This window comes from Medicago truncatula, chromosome 8 (assembly GCF_003473485.1).
Source record: "Medicago truncatula cultivar Jemalong A17 chromosome 8, MtrunA17r5.0-ANR, whole genome shotgun sequence".
In the NCBI taxonomy this organism is placed as follows: Eukaryota; Viridiplantae; Streptophyta; class Magnoliopsida; order Fabales; family Fabaceae; genus Medicago; species Medicago truncatula.
In genome coordinates, this window is record NC_053049.1 from 23875191 (window position 1) to 23895675 (window position 20485).

General features: G+C 35.8%; 1 protein-coding gene and 1 long non-coding RNA gene across 2 annotated transcripts; both read right to left on the reverse strand.

The window, feature by feature from the left end:
• Window positions 1-14090: 14090 nt before the first annotated feature.
• Window positions 14091-15145, reverse strand: LOC120577342 (uncharacterized). The gene is made up of 2 exons (XR_005643394.1): window positions 14990-15145; window positions 14091-14891 (listed from the first exon to the last, which is right to left on the reverse strand). It is a non-coding gene; the product is annotated as an uncharacterized lncRNA (long non-coding RNA).
• A 230-nt stretch (window positions 15146-15375) lies between these two features.
• Window positions 15376-15915, reverse strand: LOC120577503 (uncharacterized). Its single transcript, XM_039829062.1, has 2 exons — window positions 15766-15915; window positions 15376-15675 (listed from the first exon to the last, which is right to left on the reverse strand). Exons 1-2 carry the CDS (start codon window positions 15913-15915, stop codon window positions 15376-15378), a joined length of 450 nt encoding a protein of 149 aa, XP_039684996.1.
• Between the last annotated feature and the right edge of the window lie 4570 nt (window positions 15916-20485).

The following is a 20485-nucleotide window of genomic DNA, read 5'->3' on the forward strand; positions in this document are numbered from 1 at the left end:
AAAATAAATCATATAAATCACACAAATCATATAAGTATATTCTAAACTCATTTAAAATAATCAAATAATTAGAGAGGGCGTTACATAAACTTCCAACCATATGGATCTAAAAACACACAAGGAACATAAGGAAAATGCTGCCAAAAGAAAGGTTCGGTACAACAAAACCAATACAACCCTACACCATCGAACACTACTACAATTCAGCAAAGAAACAGGACAACAAATTATTCAAACAGAACAAGCAATCATACAAACTATCCAGGTCTTGCCCTGACAACCCTCTTCAGCATTATGAAGTTGTCCCCGACAACTTCATAAGATCTTTAACCACGCTTCTGTTTACGGCCATAACCTTTCTTGGACAATAACTTGCAGCCTGAATCATTGTTCCTGGCATGAACATCATCAACAACCTCAACATCATCGATGACCATCGGAAAATCATGGTCAACCGGAGAGACTGCAATAAGACTGGCATGCAAATCATCCTGAACCACAAATATACAATTTTCTGATACTTAGAGAAAGACAGATAGTATTAACTGGAGAATATCTACGAAAAAACAAAAACAATAACCTTAGGATCAACAACAGGAAAGTAGTCACTAAAGTTAAGGAATACATCGAGCAGATCGGGATGAGTAAAAACTCGGAGAACAACGTGACAGACAGATCCATCAAGATAATCATCAGATTTACTTCCAACCTCGAGTATGAGCGGATCACCAAACATTGAATCAAGCTCGACATGATACACGGAAGAACCCAAACTCTACGTAAAGAACAAAAACATCAAAATGAAGCTGCTGAAACAAAAGAAGCAAAGAATAATTCATCCAATAAAAGAAAACACAAACCGTGTCAACCAACAACTTGCAGGTCCGAGGTGCAACTTTCCTAACCATATCATCGCACACAAGGAAGGAGGCGTCACTCTTATAGTCACCTACGTTGACACGCAGCCTAAACTTGCGCAATCAAAACAACACTATCAACTTTTGATCAAAAAAACAGTCACTTAAATATTGTTTAAGTATAATAGCAAATGTACCTCGGTTCATCATCCTTTGACTGATGATCATTCCACAGGTTGACACCCTCGTCGACACCAAGGTAGAAACCAATAACAATGACAACCCCACACTCCGATGAGGTTGCGAAATCAGCAAAGGTCATGAGTCTTTTCCCACCAAGAAATTCATGCAAACCGTCGATATCAAAAAACTTATACATTTATGATCAAATCAAAAACTAAAAAAGTAAAGTGAAAGCTGAATTCATGTGTGGCATACAAAAACACAGGGCATGCACCTATAAATAGAGAAATAGACAAAAAGAGACAAAAACATTGGGGAGGGAAAGGAAGAAATTTGAATCTAATTTAAAAATATAAAGATTAAACTTTAAAATTCACAAAACACGTGAGAAACAAAATTGCATACATCATAAATCATATATTCTGTTAAAAAAAGGATTTAGTATTAAACAAAACTAAAAAGAAAAAAGCAGAGTATCCTACATGAAAGGTAAATAGCAGGGCAGAAAAGCATCAGAAATACAGAGGCATTAAATGAAGGAGGAAAGTACATGTCTAACCAAAAGCAGAGTGCGGACCAGGAAATATTAAAGCATGTGGAAAGGCACATATCGGGAAACAAACATCTAATAAATAAATAAACAAATACAACCTCTAAAAAAATAACCAAATGGAACACAGCTGTAGCATGATCTGGTTGTATTCCTCATAAAAGAGAGAAACTTACCAGTAAAGAGGAAGTGGTGGCAGCCCAGAAAAGTAGACCTACAACTACTTTGCTACCATCCAAGTAGGACTCACAGACACAGTTTCGATATTATGCAAATAATATCAACAAAAGGTAAGTCTGCAGAAATAAAAAACGGTGGATCAGCACCCAAGAACATAAACCAAAATAAAAATTAAAAAAAGAATGAGGTGTGTAACACTCCTATTTCTATTAAAGCAATTAAACATGCGAATAATACATTTATTCAAGAAATAGATGTTACGTCATCACACAAAAATTCAAAACCATAAACATGTGTATAAACTTCAACAGTCGCAGTGGAATATAAACGAGAGTACTCAAAATATACATGTCATAAATCAATTATTACATCAACATAGATGAAATCTCAAAACCCCAACACACGGGTATATCTCCAAACATGAACAATAATCCAAATAAACAATCTAGACTATGGCAACCCCTAGATCAGAGCCACCTAGACTCTATAACACCGATACCGGAGAAAGCTCCTGATATCCATCAAGCATAAAAGACTCACCGAAGTCCACAAACTAGATCACCAATGATCTCTGCTAGGCCGGAGCCCAATGATGCAACAAAAACATCATATCAAATCTCAACACGACTTATGATGCATGGACATGTAACAAGACTCGATAATGCGACAACAATCCACAATTTTCACCACAATATATAGGACAACTCCCAATTATATTGATCATCTCCACAACATTTGCATTATCAAGAAAGCATGTCCATACACAATCAAATCATAACACTCATCATCACCATATCAACATGATCATCAATAATCAACAATGTCATTCAACATTTACTATCTCATGTAGTCTCACCATTTCAACATGTCTCACATTCTAAGTAAGATAGCATACACATCTCATGATATCATCATATTAATCATACAATTATTCATTCATACAACTTCACTTAGTCATATAAGAATAGTCACGATATTTCATAAGATAATTGGCTCAAGAAACATTTTCGACCAAAAACCGTGTCAAGTGGTAAACGGCCAACATTGACAAATCCCAAGACAAAACAACATAGCCAAGTTGAAAGTTCTCAAACAACCTTAATCAATCATATAGTCATGAGCTTAAGCCGCCCCCGGACCATTAGACTTTAATCCAAGAACAACTTAAGTTCGTATGAAAAACCCAATTTCACAATCTTTCACATTCCCACCCGAATTATCACTTTTGACTTGATTAAGATGTTTGACTACTCTTACAAGTCTTACCTAAGTCTATATGAGCTGTAGGTTCAACTTGTAAGTTCCATTGTTTGCAAAAGTTTGGTTTCGACAAAAGTTTAGAATTCCCAAAAACTTCCAAGTTAAGACTCAAATGAACAATTTCAAGTTTAGGCAAGCTAATATTGTTTCAGTAGGTTTAGGGGACTAAACAGTAGTTAAACATGTTTAAAGAATCATTTTACAAAGCTCGGATTGGCCCCCAAAGACCTGGAACAAAATTCAAAAGTGGCTGAAACTGGGCTTGTTCGCTTAAGCGACCACCTGGTTCGCTTAAGCAAACGAGTTCCAGTAAACAACAACATTGTTCGCTTTCAGGTTGCTGACTGGTCGCTCACCAGTTCTCTTAAGCGACCACATGTTCGCTTAAACGAACGAGTTCCAGTAGCTACCATAAAATTCGCTTACCAGCTCGCTCGTAGGTCGCTTAAGCGACCTGAACCCAGAAAAAATGTATGAATGCTCGCTTACAGGTCGCTTAAGCGAACCTCTAAGCGAACGTTCACAGTTCAGCAGAAAATGTTACGGGTTTCAACCCCTTTTCACCCAAAATTCCCAAATTTTGATCACTCATTGCCCAAATGTGTTTCTAGATGATGTTTATAGGTCAATATGACTAAAAAGACTCAATCAACATGAAAACAATTGACATTAGGACCAATTCACCAATTTTCACCAAAACACCAACAACATCTCATTTCTCAACACAAATCATGAATCATGCAAACCCAAGCCATGAATTATCATCAACAACATGACATATCAACAACAACATCAATTTTTTGAATTGTGATAAGTTACATGATCAATTGATAACCAATTCACCAATTTTCACCAAAACACCAACAACATCTCATTTCTCAACACAAATCATGAATCATGCAAACCCAAGCCATGAATTATCATCAACAACATGACATATCAACAACAACATCAATTGATCATGAAACTTATCACAATTCAACAACAACAAAGGATAATTCACCAATTGAGCATATTTTCAACACATACCCTTTTCATACACTTTGAACATGTAATTCAACTAACAACAATTCAATTATCCATAACTTCATACATTCAAACATGTCATCATAATTAGAGCACGAATTTCATCATTTATGAACAATTAATCAATTCACCCAATTAAGCACTTATCATACAAATAATTGAAAAATTGCAATAATGATTATGATGAATTCTAACCCCCTTACCTTAGTTAGATTAATCTCCCTAGCTTAGGCTTCAATTTTGCTCCTAGCTCTCTTCACCCCTTGATTCTTCAAGTCCTTTTCTCTCTAACCCTTTTCTCCTCTTGCTCCCACTTTCTCTCTCTAACTCTCTCAAAAATATCTTATGAAATGAAAGTGTGAGGAAATTTCTCACAAGACTAGGTTTTTATATCAAGTCCCCTTAATGGGCCTAACTCTCAAACCTAATGGATTTAACCCATTTCTATTCAATTTAACAAATGTTTCTACCCACACAACGGTAATTCACTAATATCGGTCAAACAACGGTAAAACATCACCAACGGTCACTAAACGGTAAAATATCAATTATTACTCTAGTCACCTGGTAAAACTAATGGTTCACACTAAATACTAAAAATAATTCTCACTCAAAATTTATAATTATCCCGTTCTCACAAAATGACATAAATACCCCTAAGTCCAAAATGACTAAAATACCCTTCTAACACGGAAACCCATGGAAATGCACCCAATGAAGAATAATCACACACATGCACATAAAACACATAATAAAATAATAGAAAATAAATCTAGCTAGAAATCGGGCTGTTACAAGGTGAACCAAACCGGTCTTCACCAAAGTCCATGAAAATGATCGGGAAAAATATTAATTATAAAAATCATTCATACATAAACCCTAAGTTGAATCCAACAACACCACCAGATTGGTCACCTGCAAAAGAAAAAGGGTGGGACAATCACGTAATAGCTTATAAGAACAAATGCATCAGAAGAGGGGATAAATCATAAATCATAAACCATCGAACACAGATCATTGGCCAAATAGAACATTTTGGAAAAAAAAATGATAACCCCAGTCAATGCTGCACCAAAAGGTGCGAACAAACCCAAGCGCATGAACAAATCATATGCCACACCCAATGAAAACGGTGTCAAGAAATTCAACCCAAGGAAGAAAGATAAACAGGAAATTAAGAAGAACTCCTCCAATGAAGGGGTCCCAATAAGCAGACGAAACAGAAAATAGATGGACATAAGAAGAATGCAACGCGAAAAACAAAGGAGTGTTAATTAAGTTCTTGATGATTAGGTATGCACAAAAGTTGTGAGGAGTTTATACCAAACACTTGGACGTTAAGCGAACAGCATAACAAACTCCACCAAATACGATAAAATGAAAAAACATGCCTTCAAATGAAGGAAAATGTCAAAGAAAACGGAATGGACAACGATGAATAGGACACATAGTGTTCAAAGGCCCATACACTCAAGCCCAGCATCTAATACCCAACAAAAATAGCCCATGTGACTAAAAAATTTAAAGATAGAAGATGAAATACGCTGAAGAGTTGAATTATTATTCTGATCAATCCTACTAAAGAAAAACCCATGCCTTTGTTAAAAAAAATGCAATAAATTCAAGATTGTATTAAACCATTAATAAAAGAAACCGTCGCTTCTAAAAATCAGCACCAAAGTTTTCTAGGGAGAGAAACACCAACTTCTCTCTAAACTTTTTTTCTTCTTCGTTCATCGATGAGGGGTGGTTTTAGATCATTTTTGGACCTAGAATCACCCCTCTACATTTTTTCCCCTTTTCTTTCAATCTAAATAAGTGATTTTCACATCTATCAAGTTTTTCCTTTTGTATTTTTTTTGTGATTTCGTCGTCTAAGTGCATCGTTTTGTTGTTCGTCGTCTTGTGCGGCCTTTGATTTTGTGTCTTGGCGCGGTGTTTGTTCAGTTCCTATTGAAAGATCTATATCAATCAATTACAAATTCAAGCAATGATTTGGACGTCAACGTTGCAGATCCGGAAGCATGAGTATTTCGGTGACTTAGGTTTTATCATATTATTTGTGGGCATTTTGCCGTTGTATGCTATTAACTTGAAAGAATTATACCTCCATTAAAAAGCCAAAAAAAAATTAAAAATATTATGTATAGAAATAACCATGTACAATTAAATGCACAATACGGCCAAAAGATAAAGTAAAATACAAAACTAAAGATAAAGAATACTAAAGAAGTAGCTAATCAATTTTAAATGAGACAACTGAAATAAATCACGTTATAAGCTAAATTAATTAATTAACATGGCAAAACGCAAAAGTTTTTTACTAAGTAAGATAGATGATAAAATAGGATTATTTCCATTAATGCAGCTTCAAACACTGCAATTCCCGAAGCCTCCAAAAAACATTGGAGAATAAGTCAAACTAAACATAATATATTAAAATCAAACATAACAATGAAGCATAACATATGGATTGAATTGGAAAATGCACGATAATATAGAAGATAAACTGATACATAGAACATAAATATTCATACAAAGTTCAACAATTGAAACTTGGTCCTAGTGATATAGCTTGAAGACAGTGTTCCTAGACCACCATCCATCGAACTAATTCATTGTCATATTACACAACCATAAACTGTTTTCCAAATTATTACACACAAAACAATCCATGATGGAAAACCAACATGAATACAACAGAACAGACACATCTACATATCAAACAAACAAACTCCAACACCACACCAGCATTACACCCAAGCTTCAAGGACAAAGGTTCATCATCAGAATCAACGTTGAGAAAGGCTTGAGCAAGGCTACTCTTAACCCTAGGGATTCTGCGGGTGGGCCTCGCAACCTCATAAACAACAGCAGACACGGAAGAACCTTTGCCATCGCCAACACCTTCGAAAGCACCAGCAACTTCGTTCTCGCCTGATAGGTGGTAGACATCATCGCTAAGGCCGTTGGCTTCAGGCTGCCAAAAACACAATGGACAAATTTCTAAAATTCAAAAATGTACCATAGATCCACAACGGAGACCAAAGCATAATTCAAAACATAGACAAACCAACCTCATGATTCACATCAAGCACGCTATTTGGGCTTACAATAAGGTTGGAAACAAACTCCTCATCATCAGAATCATCAACAGACTTGGAAACATGATTCACAACAACGCTATCAGTTACGGGTGCGTCGGAGACAGCTTCAACATAAATCAAATTAAACTAATTAAACGAAGCTCTAAACAATTTCATCAATTGCATCAAAAAGGGAATTAATTTAACCTCAGAAGGAGTGCATTCAACACCAATAGAGTTAAATGCCTCGACAACAGAGGGCTGGTCACAGACCCTCTTAACTCTGAACGAACCGTCAAATATACAACTCGCAGTAGTACACTTCTGAACCTTGAACAACATCTTCCTTCCCTTGAGTTTGTTAAACTAAGTAGGGTAGAAGTCATCATTTCCAGCCTAGATGGCAGATGACATCAAATAAAATGATCAACAAATTTGAAAAATTTATATTTGAAATTTATAGTCACAAAGGGTATTACAAATAAGAAATTAAAAATATTCCCAATATTGCAAATTACAGATTTACAGATTACATCACAAATAGGAAAGGATGACAAAATAACAAAACCTTGGAAAGAGTTGATACTCTCAGTCACATGAAACACAGTGAGTACATGAACTGATAGTTCCCTAAAAGACAACCTGAAACGTCCAACACAGTGAGATGGAATGGTAGCGTGGATGATGTTGCTGTACAAAACAGATACAACACTGATAAGATCCACATAATATTTCCATGTACAAAACATTCAACCTTTTCAAAACCATGCACATCAAACATAAAGGCTTAGTGTATCAAAGAAAAGATGCAAAAATCTTGAAATAAATATAAATATATGAACAGACGTAAAGACGAACTAATATATTTAAGTATGAGTAAATATCAAATAAACTCACCTCCACATCAAGAAGAATGAGTTCCATTGAGTTGACCCTCCCAGAAAAAATCTCACTCTCAACAGTCCACATTCTTATGACCCTAACCCTCACCCTCCAGTCCATCCTACCAATTTTCGAAGCAGCCAAAGAGGTAAACGGTATAATCATTTTTATTTGTTATGAGAGTATTGAGAGAAGTTAGTAATAGGGTGACTATAATAACTGGATAATTTTCTAAAACAGTAACATGATTAAGAGTTTACTAAACAGAAACTGTTGGAATAAATACCATGTTTAAATAATATTGCTCTATTAGAGGAGACTTTTCGTTGCTTGGTGTCTTTCTAATAGATGAGGAATGCCGTATTTATAAAGAAAAAGATAGATGTGTGCAGAGGCAAAGCGGATTCAAAAAGGAAATTATATCAAGTACAGTAAAAATAAAATATTAACCAATACATATCTATACCTTTTGTAGGTGAGAGCATTTATTACAGCAACTGTAGCAACGAAAGATGGGTAGTAAAAAAAATTAAGACTGATTGGAAATATATATATATATATATGGAAAAAACGTGTACTGCAATGAGTGATGAGTGCATAAGCTCAGACCTCATAAAAATTACATCTAAAACCAAACCCATTAATGAATTTGATTGATTGCATTGGCATCTTAGTGATGGAGAAAATATTGAAATTTAGAAGATTACTATTTTAACTAAGTTAACATCACACAAAATCCCCTTAGATATTTTGATAAAGTCTATACCAATGCATATTATTTCTTCTTTCTTTAACATTAGCCTGTTTTGTATGGAAAACACAAACTAAACTAAACGCAAATAAACAAAGAAAAAAAAAATAAATTCCTTTATTTTAAATTAATTCATAAACACTGAGATTTTAACATGACTAAAAAACATTTGCCACAATTTTATGAACATATCTCATTGAAACGACCGAGATAACTTAACAATATCTAGTAATTACTCAGCGGAAGGAAAATAACGATATTAAAAGAAGAGTAAAAAAACACATTAGACGGTGATAAAGAACAACGAACTAAAAATAAATGTTGTAACACGAAAGGATATTTGAGACTGATTAATTGAAATAAAATAATTCTGAAATATATTCATCACAGAGGTGAAGGTTAAATGAATGATATCGAATAGCTTAGTTAAATGATGCAAGGTTTCTTGAAAAAGTTATAAAAATAAATAAATTACTTTTATCAATAACAAAAACGAAAATTGAAACTATGATATATTCATAGGCTAATATTAGGATCCATTATAACACAAAGTCTTTGTTTAATATAAGAACATGAAGAGAGAGAGAAAAATGAGAATACAAAAGATTTAATGGTTGGGACATAAAACAAAACATTACTTGGATGATAAAAGATACACGATGACAAAGGAGGTCAGCAAGAGGGTGTTTACATATACGTAAACTTCCAACCATATGGATCTACAAACACAAAAGGAACATTAGGAAAATGCTGCCAAAAGAAAGGTTCGGTACAACAAAACCAATACAACCCTACACCATCGAACACTACTACAATTCAGCAAAGAAACACGACAACAGATTATTCAAACAGAACAAACAATCATACAAACTACCCACGTCTTGCCCTGACAACCCTCTTCAGCATTGAGAAGTTGTCCCCGACAACTTCATAAGATCTTTGACCACGCTTCCATTTACGGCCATAACCTTTCTTGGACATTAACTTGCAGTCTGAATCATTGTTCCTGGCATGAACATCATCAACAACCTCAACATCATTGATGACCACCGGAAAATCATGGTCAACCGGAGAGACTACAATAAGACTGGCATGCAAACCATCTTGAACCACAAATATACAATTTTCCGATACTTAGAGAAAGACATAGATAGTATTAACTAGAGAATATCTACGAAAAAACAAAAACAATAACCTTAGGATCAGCAACAGGAAAGTAGTCACTAAAGTTAAGGAATACATCGAGAAGATCGGGATGAGTAAAAACCTGGAGAACGTTGTAACAGACAGATCCATCAAGATAATCATCTGATTTACTTCCAACCTCGAGTATGAGCGGATCACCGAACATTGAATCAAGGTCGACAGGATACATAGAAGAACCCAAACTCTACGTAAAGAACAAAAACATCAAAATGAAGCTGTTGAAACAAAAGAAGCAAATAATAATTCATCCAATAAATGATGACACATCAAATAAAAGAAAACACAAGCCGTGTCAACCAACAACTTGCAGGTCTGAGGAGCAACTTTCCTAACCATATCATCGCACAAAAGGAAGGAGGCATCACTCTTATAGTCTCCTACGTTGACACGCATCCTAAACCTGCGCAATCAAATGTACCTCGGTTCATCATCCTTTGACTGATGATCATTCCATATGTCGACAGCCTCGTCGACACCAAGGTAGCAACCAATAACAATGAAAACCCCACGCTCCGATGAGGTTGCGAAATCAGCAAAGGTCATGAGTCTTTTCCCACAAAGAAATTCATGCAAACCGTCGATATCTGAAAACTTATACATTTATGATCAAATCAAAAACTAAAAAAGTAGAGTGAAAGCTGAATTCATGTGTGGCATACAAAAACACAGGGCACGCACCTATAAATAGAGAAATAGACAAAAAGAGACAAAAACATTGGGGAGGGAAAGGAAGAAATTTGAATCTAATTTAAAAATATAAAGATTAAACTTTAAAATTCACAAAACACGTGAGAAACAAAATTGCATACATCATAAATCATATATTCTATTAAAACAAAGGATTTAGTATTAATAAAAATTAAAAAGAATAAAGCAGAGTATCCTACATGAAAGGTACAACGTAAATAGCTATCTAAGCTAACCAAGGCTTACAGCTACGTATCAGTAAAAAGGAATAGCAGGCAAAAAAGCATCATAAATACAGAGGCATTAAATGAAGGAGGAAAGTACATGTCTAACCAAAAGCAAAGTGCGGACCAGGAAATATTAACGCATGTGGAAAGGCACATATTGGGAAACAAATAGCTAACAACTAAATAAACAAATACAACCTCTAAAAAAATAACCAAATGGAACACAGCTGTAACATGATCTAGTTGTATTCCTCAGAAAAGAGAGAAACTTACTAGTAAAGAGGAAGTGGTGGCAGCCCAGAAAAGTAGACCTACAGCTACTTTGCTACCATCCAAGTAGGACTCATAGACACAATTTCGATATTATGCAAATAATATCAACAAAAGGTAAGTCTGCAGAAATAAAAAACAGTGGATCAGCACCCAAGAACATAAACCAAATAAAAATTAAAAAAAGAATGAGGTGTACCAAACCGTTCTTCACCAAAGTCCATGAAAATGATCGGGAAAAATATTAATTATAAAAATCATTCATACATAAACCCTAAGTTGAATCCAACAATACCACCGGATTGGTCACCTGCAAAAGAAAAAGGGTGGGACAATCACGTAAAAGCTTATAAGAACAAATGAATCCGAAGAGGGGATAAATCATAAACCATCGAACGCATATCAACGGCCAAATAGAACATTTTGGGGCAAAAAATGATAACCCCAGTCAATGCTGCACCAAAAGGTGCGAACAAACCCAAGCGCATGAACAAATCATATGCCATACCCAATGAAAACGGTGTCAAGAAATTCAACCCAATTAAGAAAGATAAAAAGGAAATTAAGAAGAACTCCTCCAATGAAGGGGTCCCAATAAGCAGACGAAACAGAAAATAGATGGACATAAGAAGAATGCAACGCGAAAAACAAAGGAGTGTTAATTAAGTTCTTGATGATTAGGTATGGACAAAAGTTGTGAGGAGTTGATACCAAACACTTGGAAGTTAAGCGAACAACATAACAAACTCCACCAAATACGACAAAAAGAAAAAACATGCCTTCAAATGAAGGAAAATGTCAAATAAAACCAAATGGACAACGATGAATAGGACACATAGTGTTCAAAGGCCCATACGCTCAAGCCCAGCATCTAATACCCACCAAAAATAGCCCATGTGACTACAAAAATTAAAGATAGAAAATGAAATACGCTGAAGAGTTGAATTATTATTCTGATCAATCCTACTAGAGAAGAAACCATGCCTTTGATAAAAAAAATATGCAATAAATTCAAGATTGTATTAAACCATTAAATAAAGAAAATGTCGCTGCTAAAAATCAGCACCAAAGTTTTCTAGGGAGAGAAACACCAACTTCTCTTTAAACTTTTTTTCTTCTTCGTTCATCGAGGAGGGGTGGTTTTAGATCATTTTTGGACCTAGAATCACCCCACAACATTTTTTTTCCCTTTTCTTTCAATCTAAATAAGTGATTTTCACATCTATGAAGTTTTTCCTTTTGTGTTTTTTTTTTTGTGATTTCGTCGTCTAAGTGCGGCGTTTTGTTGTTCGTCGTCTTATGCGGCGTTTGATTTTGTGTCTTGTCGCGGTGTTTGTTCAGTTCCTATTGAAAGATCTATATCAATCAATTACAAATTCAAGCAATGATTTGGACGTCAACGTTGCAGATCCGGAAGCATGAGTATTTCGGTGACTTAGGTTTTATCATATTATTTGTAGGCATTTTGCCGTTGTATGCTATTAACTTGAAAGAATTATACCTCAATTATAAAGCCAAAAAAAATTAAAAATATTATGTATAGAAATAACCATGTACAATTAAATGCACAATACGGCCAAAGGATAAAGTAAAATACAAAACTAAAGATAGAGAACACTAAAGAAGTAGCTAATCAATTTTAAATGAAACAACTGAAATAAATCACGTTATAAGCTAAATAAATTAATCAACATGGAGAAACGCAAAAGTTTTTTACTAAGTAAGATAGATGATAAAATAGGATTATTTCCATTAATGCAGCTTCAAACACTGCAATTCCCCAAGCCTCCAAAAAACATTGGAGAATAAGTCAAACTAAACATAATATATTAAAATCAAACATAACAATGAAGCATAGCATATGGATTGAATTGGAAAATGCATGATAATATAGAAGATAAACTAATACATAGAACATAAATATTCATACAAAGTTCAACAATTGAAACTTGGTCCTAGTGATATAGCTTGAAGACAGTGTTCCTAGACCACCATCCATTGAACCAATTCATTGTCATATTACACAACCATAAACTGTTTTCCAAATTATTACACACAAAACAATCCATGATGGAAAACCAATAGCAATACAACAGAACAGACACATCTACATCTACATATCAAACCAACAAACTCCAAGACCACACCAACATTACACCCAAGCTTCAAGCAACCTTAGACTTTCCATACTTCCTGGACAAAGGTTCATCATCAGAATCAACGTTGACAAAGGCTTGAGCAAGGCTTCTCTTAACCCTAGGGATTCTGCGAGTGGGCCTCGCAACCTCAAAAACAACAGCAGACACGGATGAACCTTCGCCATCTCCAACACCTTCGAAAGCACCAGTAACTTCGTTCTCTCCTGATAGGTGGTAGACATCATCGCTAAGGCCGTTGGCTTCGGGCTGCCAAAAACACATTGGACAAATTCAAAAATATACCACAGATCCACAATGGAGACCAAAGCATAATTCAAAATATAGACAAACCAACCTCATGGTTTACATCAAGCACACTATTCGGGCTTACAATAAGGTTGGAAACAAATTCCTCAGCGTCGAAATCATCAAGAGACTCGGAAACATGATTCACAACAATCCTATCTGTTACGGGTGCGTCGGAGACAGTCTGAACATAAATCAAATTAAACTAATTAAACGAAGCGCTAAGCAATTTCATCAATTGCATCAAAAAGGGAATTAATTTAACCTCAGAAGGAGTGCATTCAACGCCAATAGATTTAAATGCCTCGACAACAGAGGGCTGGTCACAGACCCTCTTAACTCTGAACGAACCGTCAAACATAAAACTCGCACCAGTACACTTCTCAACCATGAACAACATATTCCTTCCCTTGAGTTTGTTAAACTGAGTAGGGTAGCAGCCATCATTTTCAGCCTAGATGGCAGATGACATCAAAGAAAATGATCAACAAATTTGAAAAATTTATATTTGAAATTTATAGTCACAAAGGGTATTACAAATAAGAAATTAAAAATATTCCCAATATTGCAAATTACAGATTTACAGATTACATCACAAATAGGAAAGGATGAGCAAATAACAAAACCTTGGGAAGAGAAACCAGGATACTGCAAGGAACATCAAGAAAATTCTACATATCACCGTAAAAAACAACAAAGACAGCATCAGCATGAGAATCGCTAACTTTAAGCTTCACCTGGTACCTGCAAAGAAAGTGTCACTAACAAAGAAGAAACCGTTGAAGATATTATGAATGGAAAACCAAACAACAAAGAGTAAACACCTTGGAACCATATGGAAAACGTGCTTAACATAATCCTTGCAGTAATAGGCACCAGAATAAGGTGTAACGCTCCTATGTCATTTACAGGCAGGATACCACCAATCCTCGCCATCAACCAATCCATCAATAGTCGTAGAGACAATAAACAAACCATCCTCAAGAGAAGCTATGAGCTGGGACAAAGTCTTCCTAGGATACATAGTAAGGAAATCATCCTTAATAGATGCCCTCGTGCGTGATTCAAGTTTGGGGAGAGAGGACAAACTCACACCTACAACCAAAACACTGAAACATAAAAGCATATGTAAGAGATACAAAAATAAATGAGAAGAAATAGTAACACACATACAATGGATTGCACAAAAACAAAAACCACTACCTGATCTGCAAGGTCTCTTCAATTGGAGGATCCAACACTATGCGGGTTGTATTAATAACATTCTGAAGGGAAGCTTTCTCTACAACATTGATAAAATGATCAGGAACATGTTCAATGCAAAATTGAGAACTAAGGAACATAAAAGCTTCCTCAGATAGACAAATTAAAGGGATATACCACGAAAGATCTTCACTTTTGCAAACTGCACCAAAAGAACAAGCAATCCGTTCTCAACCTTCAACATCAACTTGCTAAGGATGTCAACATAATCACCAAAGAGTGCACACTCACACTTTCCACTGCAATGTAAAAACTACTCAGAAGTCCCAAAAAAAAAAATTCATGAAAAGAGGACATGTCCAATTTACATGGCTAAAACGGCTTACCTATCATAAGTCAATTCAAGAACCACCATCCTAGTAACCTTACCATCCCTAACATACTCTCTTTCAGGGGCTATGGCAGTCATCATTCCAATAACATCTAAGGTCAAGAGTAAGACAAAATATATAAACAGTAGATAATAAATAATTAGCAACACAACAAACAATGAGATCAACAAACTAATGGACGATGCAAAACATAGTATTCCCACAAACTAAGTAATCATATTCCACATCATGGCCACAGACATCAGCAATCTTGCTGAGTGAAACTCCATAGGTAGGAATGAGCACACTCTCTGATACTTGAACCTTGGTTTTCATCTGGAAAACCAACTTATACGGATGAAGAGTGGTACGATATGAGCCAACGCTGGGAGCCACCGAGAAAAAGGACATTTTGTAAACCTTTCCTTCGCTTAACTTGGGCTGAAAAACATACAACAATTGCTTCCTAACACTGGCATGGATCTTGGCACCCTAGGTCAACCAAAATAAAATTATTGAGTTTTGAAAATCTACAAATCTGGAAATGATAAACGAAAGCAAAAACATAAATAAACCACAAACCTTATCATCAATAAGAACCATTTCCAGGGAGTTGGTCTGATCTGGTCTCAAAAGAGTTGGAACCTCCCAAAGTCTAAGAATGCGAACCTTAATCCTCCAACCATCTCTATCGGGAACAATCTCAGACAGTGAATCAAACGACCTATCCATCTATCCATCTATAATCTCAAGACATGGATATATCCAATGTGTTTGAAATTAAATTAAAATAAGGAGCTAGATACAACCCAGAGCATGAAATTAACCAGAGAAATGCAGAAAAGGAAATTAAAAACCAGAGAAATGCAGAAAACCTGACACAATGTGGTTTTTTTTCACCTCTTTGAACCAAAGGGAGTAAATCGATAGGTTAATTTGAAATTAACCACAACCAGCTGGCCTGTGACCTCTGAAAAGGAAGTGATAGACCAAACAGCCTTAAATAAAGGTGGAAATAGCACCTATTGAAACTCAGGAATGGCTGAGAAGGGCGGATTCAGCTGGTAGTTGATAGAACAGCGAAAATCTGCGATTTCTCTTTGTAAGAAGTATAGATATAAATGGTTATTTTGTAAGTCTTGTGACACAATATTTTTAAGGGAAATGCTATTGGTAACTTGTGTCATTCACCCTTATTTTAAAGCAACTCATTCATTTTTTACTTTAATAACGAAAAATTGTTGTTTACACTTTACATAAGGTTGTGCCACACGAGTATTTTACTCTTTTGCCCCCTCGGCAGTTAACTGCCGAGGAATTTGAAATTCGGCTGCAGTTAACTACCGAGGAAAACTGATTATGCAGACAGCAAGTTCTGCATAATTCTAAACATTTCCAAGCCATCATTCGGCCAGTTTTTACCTGTAATTAAACCAGAGCATTTCCAAAGACAAAATAATTCATACAAGATTGAAACTCGGATATAAACAAGATAAATACAATATCTTTTACAATTGTTCATAATTAAATTAAACCGAAATTTGGTTAAAATTAAACAAACGTTTGAAATTCATCAAAACATTACAAAGTGTCCATAATTAAACAACTCATTACACATCATTAAATTAAATCCTTACTTACATTCAACGCAATTGCATATGGAACGAACATACATATATAATATATTATTTTCCACCATATTCCGAAACATAAATCCGACGTCGCCGTCGTCGCGAATAAGCAAAGGCATATAGCTTGCCGTTTTCCATGCGTATTCATCTCTATCTTCTCCTAGGTCTATGCATGGCATTTGACCAAACAAGTGACGTGTATATTGATTTTCACCAAAATGCTCAAAATAAGTGATAAGGTGTGCCTTCAAATTGTCAAGAGAGTCTGTCGACGTTATCATAACCTTAACCGTCTTTTTAACCGCGGAGTACCTAACACGCCCTTCAATTTGTGCAACCTCAGACATGTCTCACTTGAAAAAAGCTTTAAGAAAAGAATCATATATTAGAACAAAATTAAATGGAATGTAATAATGAATAAATCAAATGCGTAAACATTAATAAGCTATAAATAAGTATTGCATTAGTTTCACCACATAAAAGTCATATTATCATATATATATCAATATAAATTACATAATGTTAGTTATATATTGGCCACAAAAAATTGGCGTTACAATTTCGACCCCAAAATATACGTCGGTGTAATTTCTACCAAAAAAAAGGACTAACACCGAGAAAAAATCACTCATTAAAGACCAAGTGATTGGAGAAGATCAAGTGACATAGAATCTTCCTCATCTTCCGCAATAACTTCAAATTGTTGCTTTGGTTTTTCGGGAGTGTCCAACAAAATAGGCGCCGCTTTGTTTGACTCCTTTTGTGGTTTGGATGGTTTGTTTCCACTTTCAATAGCCATGAGCTTTCGGAACAACTCATGTTGATCCAAATACTCATCTTCCCAAGTCACCGCATCTCCTTTCTTGTGATTGTGCCACTCCGTAGATGATGGAGGTAGTGGACAACCATTCTTCAAATAAATAAGCACGAAATGATTCGGAATTGCCCCAAGGCACAAGATGGGAGTTTTTTGATTACCCGGCGGTGGTGGCCCTCTTAGTGGGAAAAAAGATTCCAAGTTTCCAACTTCAAGATTTGTCAACATGACCACACACATTTTATAATAATTAGCAACAATGTGTCCCATGTCCGGAAAAGTCAACCACTTATCAACAAGATGTGCACAAGTTTTTGTATTTGCGGGAGGATGTAAGCCGTTTAAAATGTAGTTATAACGATCCTCACCCGCAAATACTTCAACATAATCATCTCTATGATCTATCAACTCTTGAATAAGATGTGTACGGATCATGAGATGATTTTTTTCGGTCAAGCCCATGAACTCGGCTATAGCCCGGAATCCACAATGTCCATCGCCGATAACATCCACCACTTTTTCAATAAATGGAAGCATGAAGCGTGGCATATAATCAATAGGACGCATAACCGGGATAGCCTTACGTTTTGGATACCAAGTAGGTGGTGGAAGTGGGGAAAGTGATGTTTTACCAAGACGAGCACCTTTTTTCCTTTTATACGATGATGTTGTTGGTGATGGTGACGGTTGGCTATCCGGATTTTGGGAATCAACAACCTCCCACGAAGAAGGGATCCGACTAGTCGATGTAATTTTTCCTTTAGACCTCGCAATGTTGACTTTTTTCTTTGCTCCCTTGGTTGGTACTTTTCGTGGTGGTGGAGACATCAAGGTGGTTTCAAGAAATGCCAACTTCCGCAAATCCTCTTTGACCTCAAGCTTCATTTGGAAAGGGAGTTTCTTTAGACGTTCTACAATAGCCTTCAACTCAACCTCGACACAAAAAGCAACTTCGTTACTTTCTTCACCCATAGATAACCTAAGCCAATGGTGGTATATCTCATCCAATAAAATTGGCTTCTCTTTAAGGAGCTTAGTAGCAATTTCGCATGCACATGGTAGCCCGTAAGATGTCCTTTGAACACAACCAAAAATGTCATTGTCCATGCACAATGTTTCCCTACAACGTGTCTCTTCCAAAGCAATGTTGTCCAAAGCATATCTAGACACATGACCACCTAACCCCGAGTACAAAGTGACATCTTTGAATCTATGTTCCAACACGCTAACGCTGTGACCAAAGGATGTTTGTATAGCAGTGAACTGAAGTGACAACATGTTATATATTTTCTCCCAACATGTACCCAAATCACCCACACTATTGTCCAAGTATTTCTTCAATAAAGCATGAGCCGATTCGACCATGTTTGTGGTCCTGCAACCAAGATACAACACATGGTCTGTCCATGCCCTCACAATTTTGTCCTTCACTTCATTCAAGATGGTCATGGCATAATTTTCAAAAATTGGGAAATCACTACATGAATCTTTGAACTCCACTAATGCATTTGCATATAACTGTTGAGTGGGCGATTCAACCATAGCTTTCCATGCCTTCATTATCTTCTTGACAACATCGCGATTGCTCACCTCTTTCCCATCCTTTTTAAAACCCAAAGGATATTTACAATCTAAGACACACCTTTGTTTAACATTTGCTTGCACATGAAAGTAACAATTCATTGCATAACTTTAGGAAAAACATGTGCAACCGCTTTCATCAAAGACATATCCCTGTCGGTAACAATCACCTTAGGCATATTCATCTTTGACGAAAGAAGTTTACGCAACATTTTTAAAACCCAAACAAAGTTTCCTCTTTCTCATGTGTCATAAATCCAAACCCAACCGAATATGTCAAATCGGTCGAAGTGACCCCAACTACCTCAAACATTGGCATCCTATACATATTGGTTTTGTAGGTGGAGTCCATAACCAAAACCGTTGGAAAATTGTTAAACAACTTAATGGATGTTGGATGAGCCCAAAAGATATCTTCGATTCTAGTACTTTCACTTTGTGTTCTTGAGTAATAAGTATAGTTGTGCTCTTCCAACATAGATATTAAATATTGCAACAGCTTCTTGTCACCTATATTTGCCTTCCATATTTGTTGACGTTCATTGTACACTTGCTTCACATTTGTCATGCAATGTGGTCTTTTGTTTTTCAAATGTATCAAAATATTTCTTGGAAGCATCTTGCTCTTGGTCAAGTCACGTACAATCTTCTTGTCGTCCTCCTTTAATCTACCGGCAAGAATGCGTCCTTCTAAAGCCGGCTCCATGGGATGGTTGTGAACTCCATTAAGAATGTTCAATCCCCATTCCTTTGTTTGCTTACTTTGATATCCACTAATCATGAATAAGCACCCACATTTTCTTGAGCCCGTTCTCGCATGCTTCGGTTTTTTTTCCGGTACTTTGTGAGTTCCACTCTGATGAGTCATTTATATGCTATTTTAATATGCTTTTTAGTTTAGTTTTATTTAGATTTTATATAATTTTATATTAGTATTATTTCCTTTTTAGGATAGTTTACTTTAAATTGCAATTTATTATATTTCAGGGAAGAATATTGGATGGATTGAGTCTTGGAGCAAAAGAAAGGGATTTGGAGCAAATTGGACACGAAAATACGAAGATTGGGAAACAAAATATATCTCCCACAAGTCAGAAGCCTGGCACGGCCGTGCCACCCTCCAGAAGACCTTTTGCTGCTTTTGCTTGGACTCCAAGCTATTCTATTTTGGCGCACAATCTACCGAGGAATATTCTTGGAATATACTTGCTTAGATTTTAAGTCAATTGTGTACTATAAATAGAGTAGCTAGCCATCACAAATATTCATCTTT

Bases quoted from the DNA above. Each gene is read 5' to 3' on its own strand.
- LOC120577503 (XM_039829062.1), bottom strand. From the start codon at position 15,915: ATGGATAGGTCGTTTGATTCACTGTCTGAGATTGTTCCCGATAGAGAT. The intron at 15,676-15,765 runs GTTTGTGGTTTA...TGGTTGACCTAG, and splicing joins TGGTTCTTATTGATGATAAG to GGTGCCAAGATCCATGCCAG.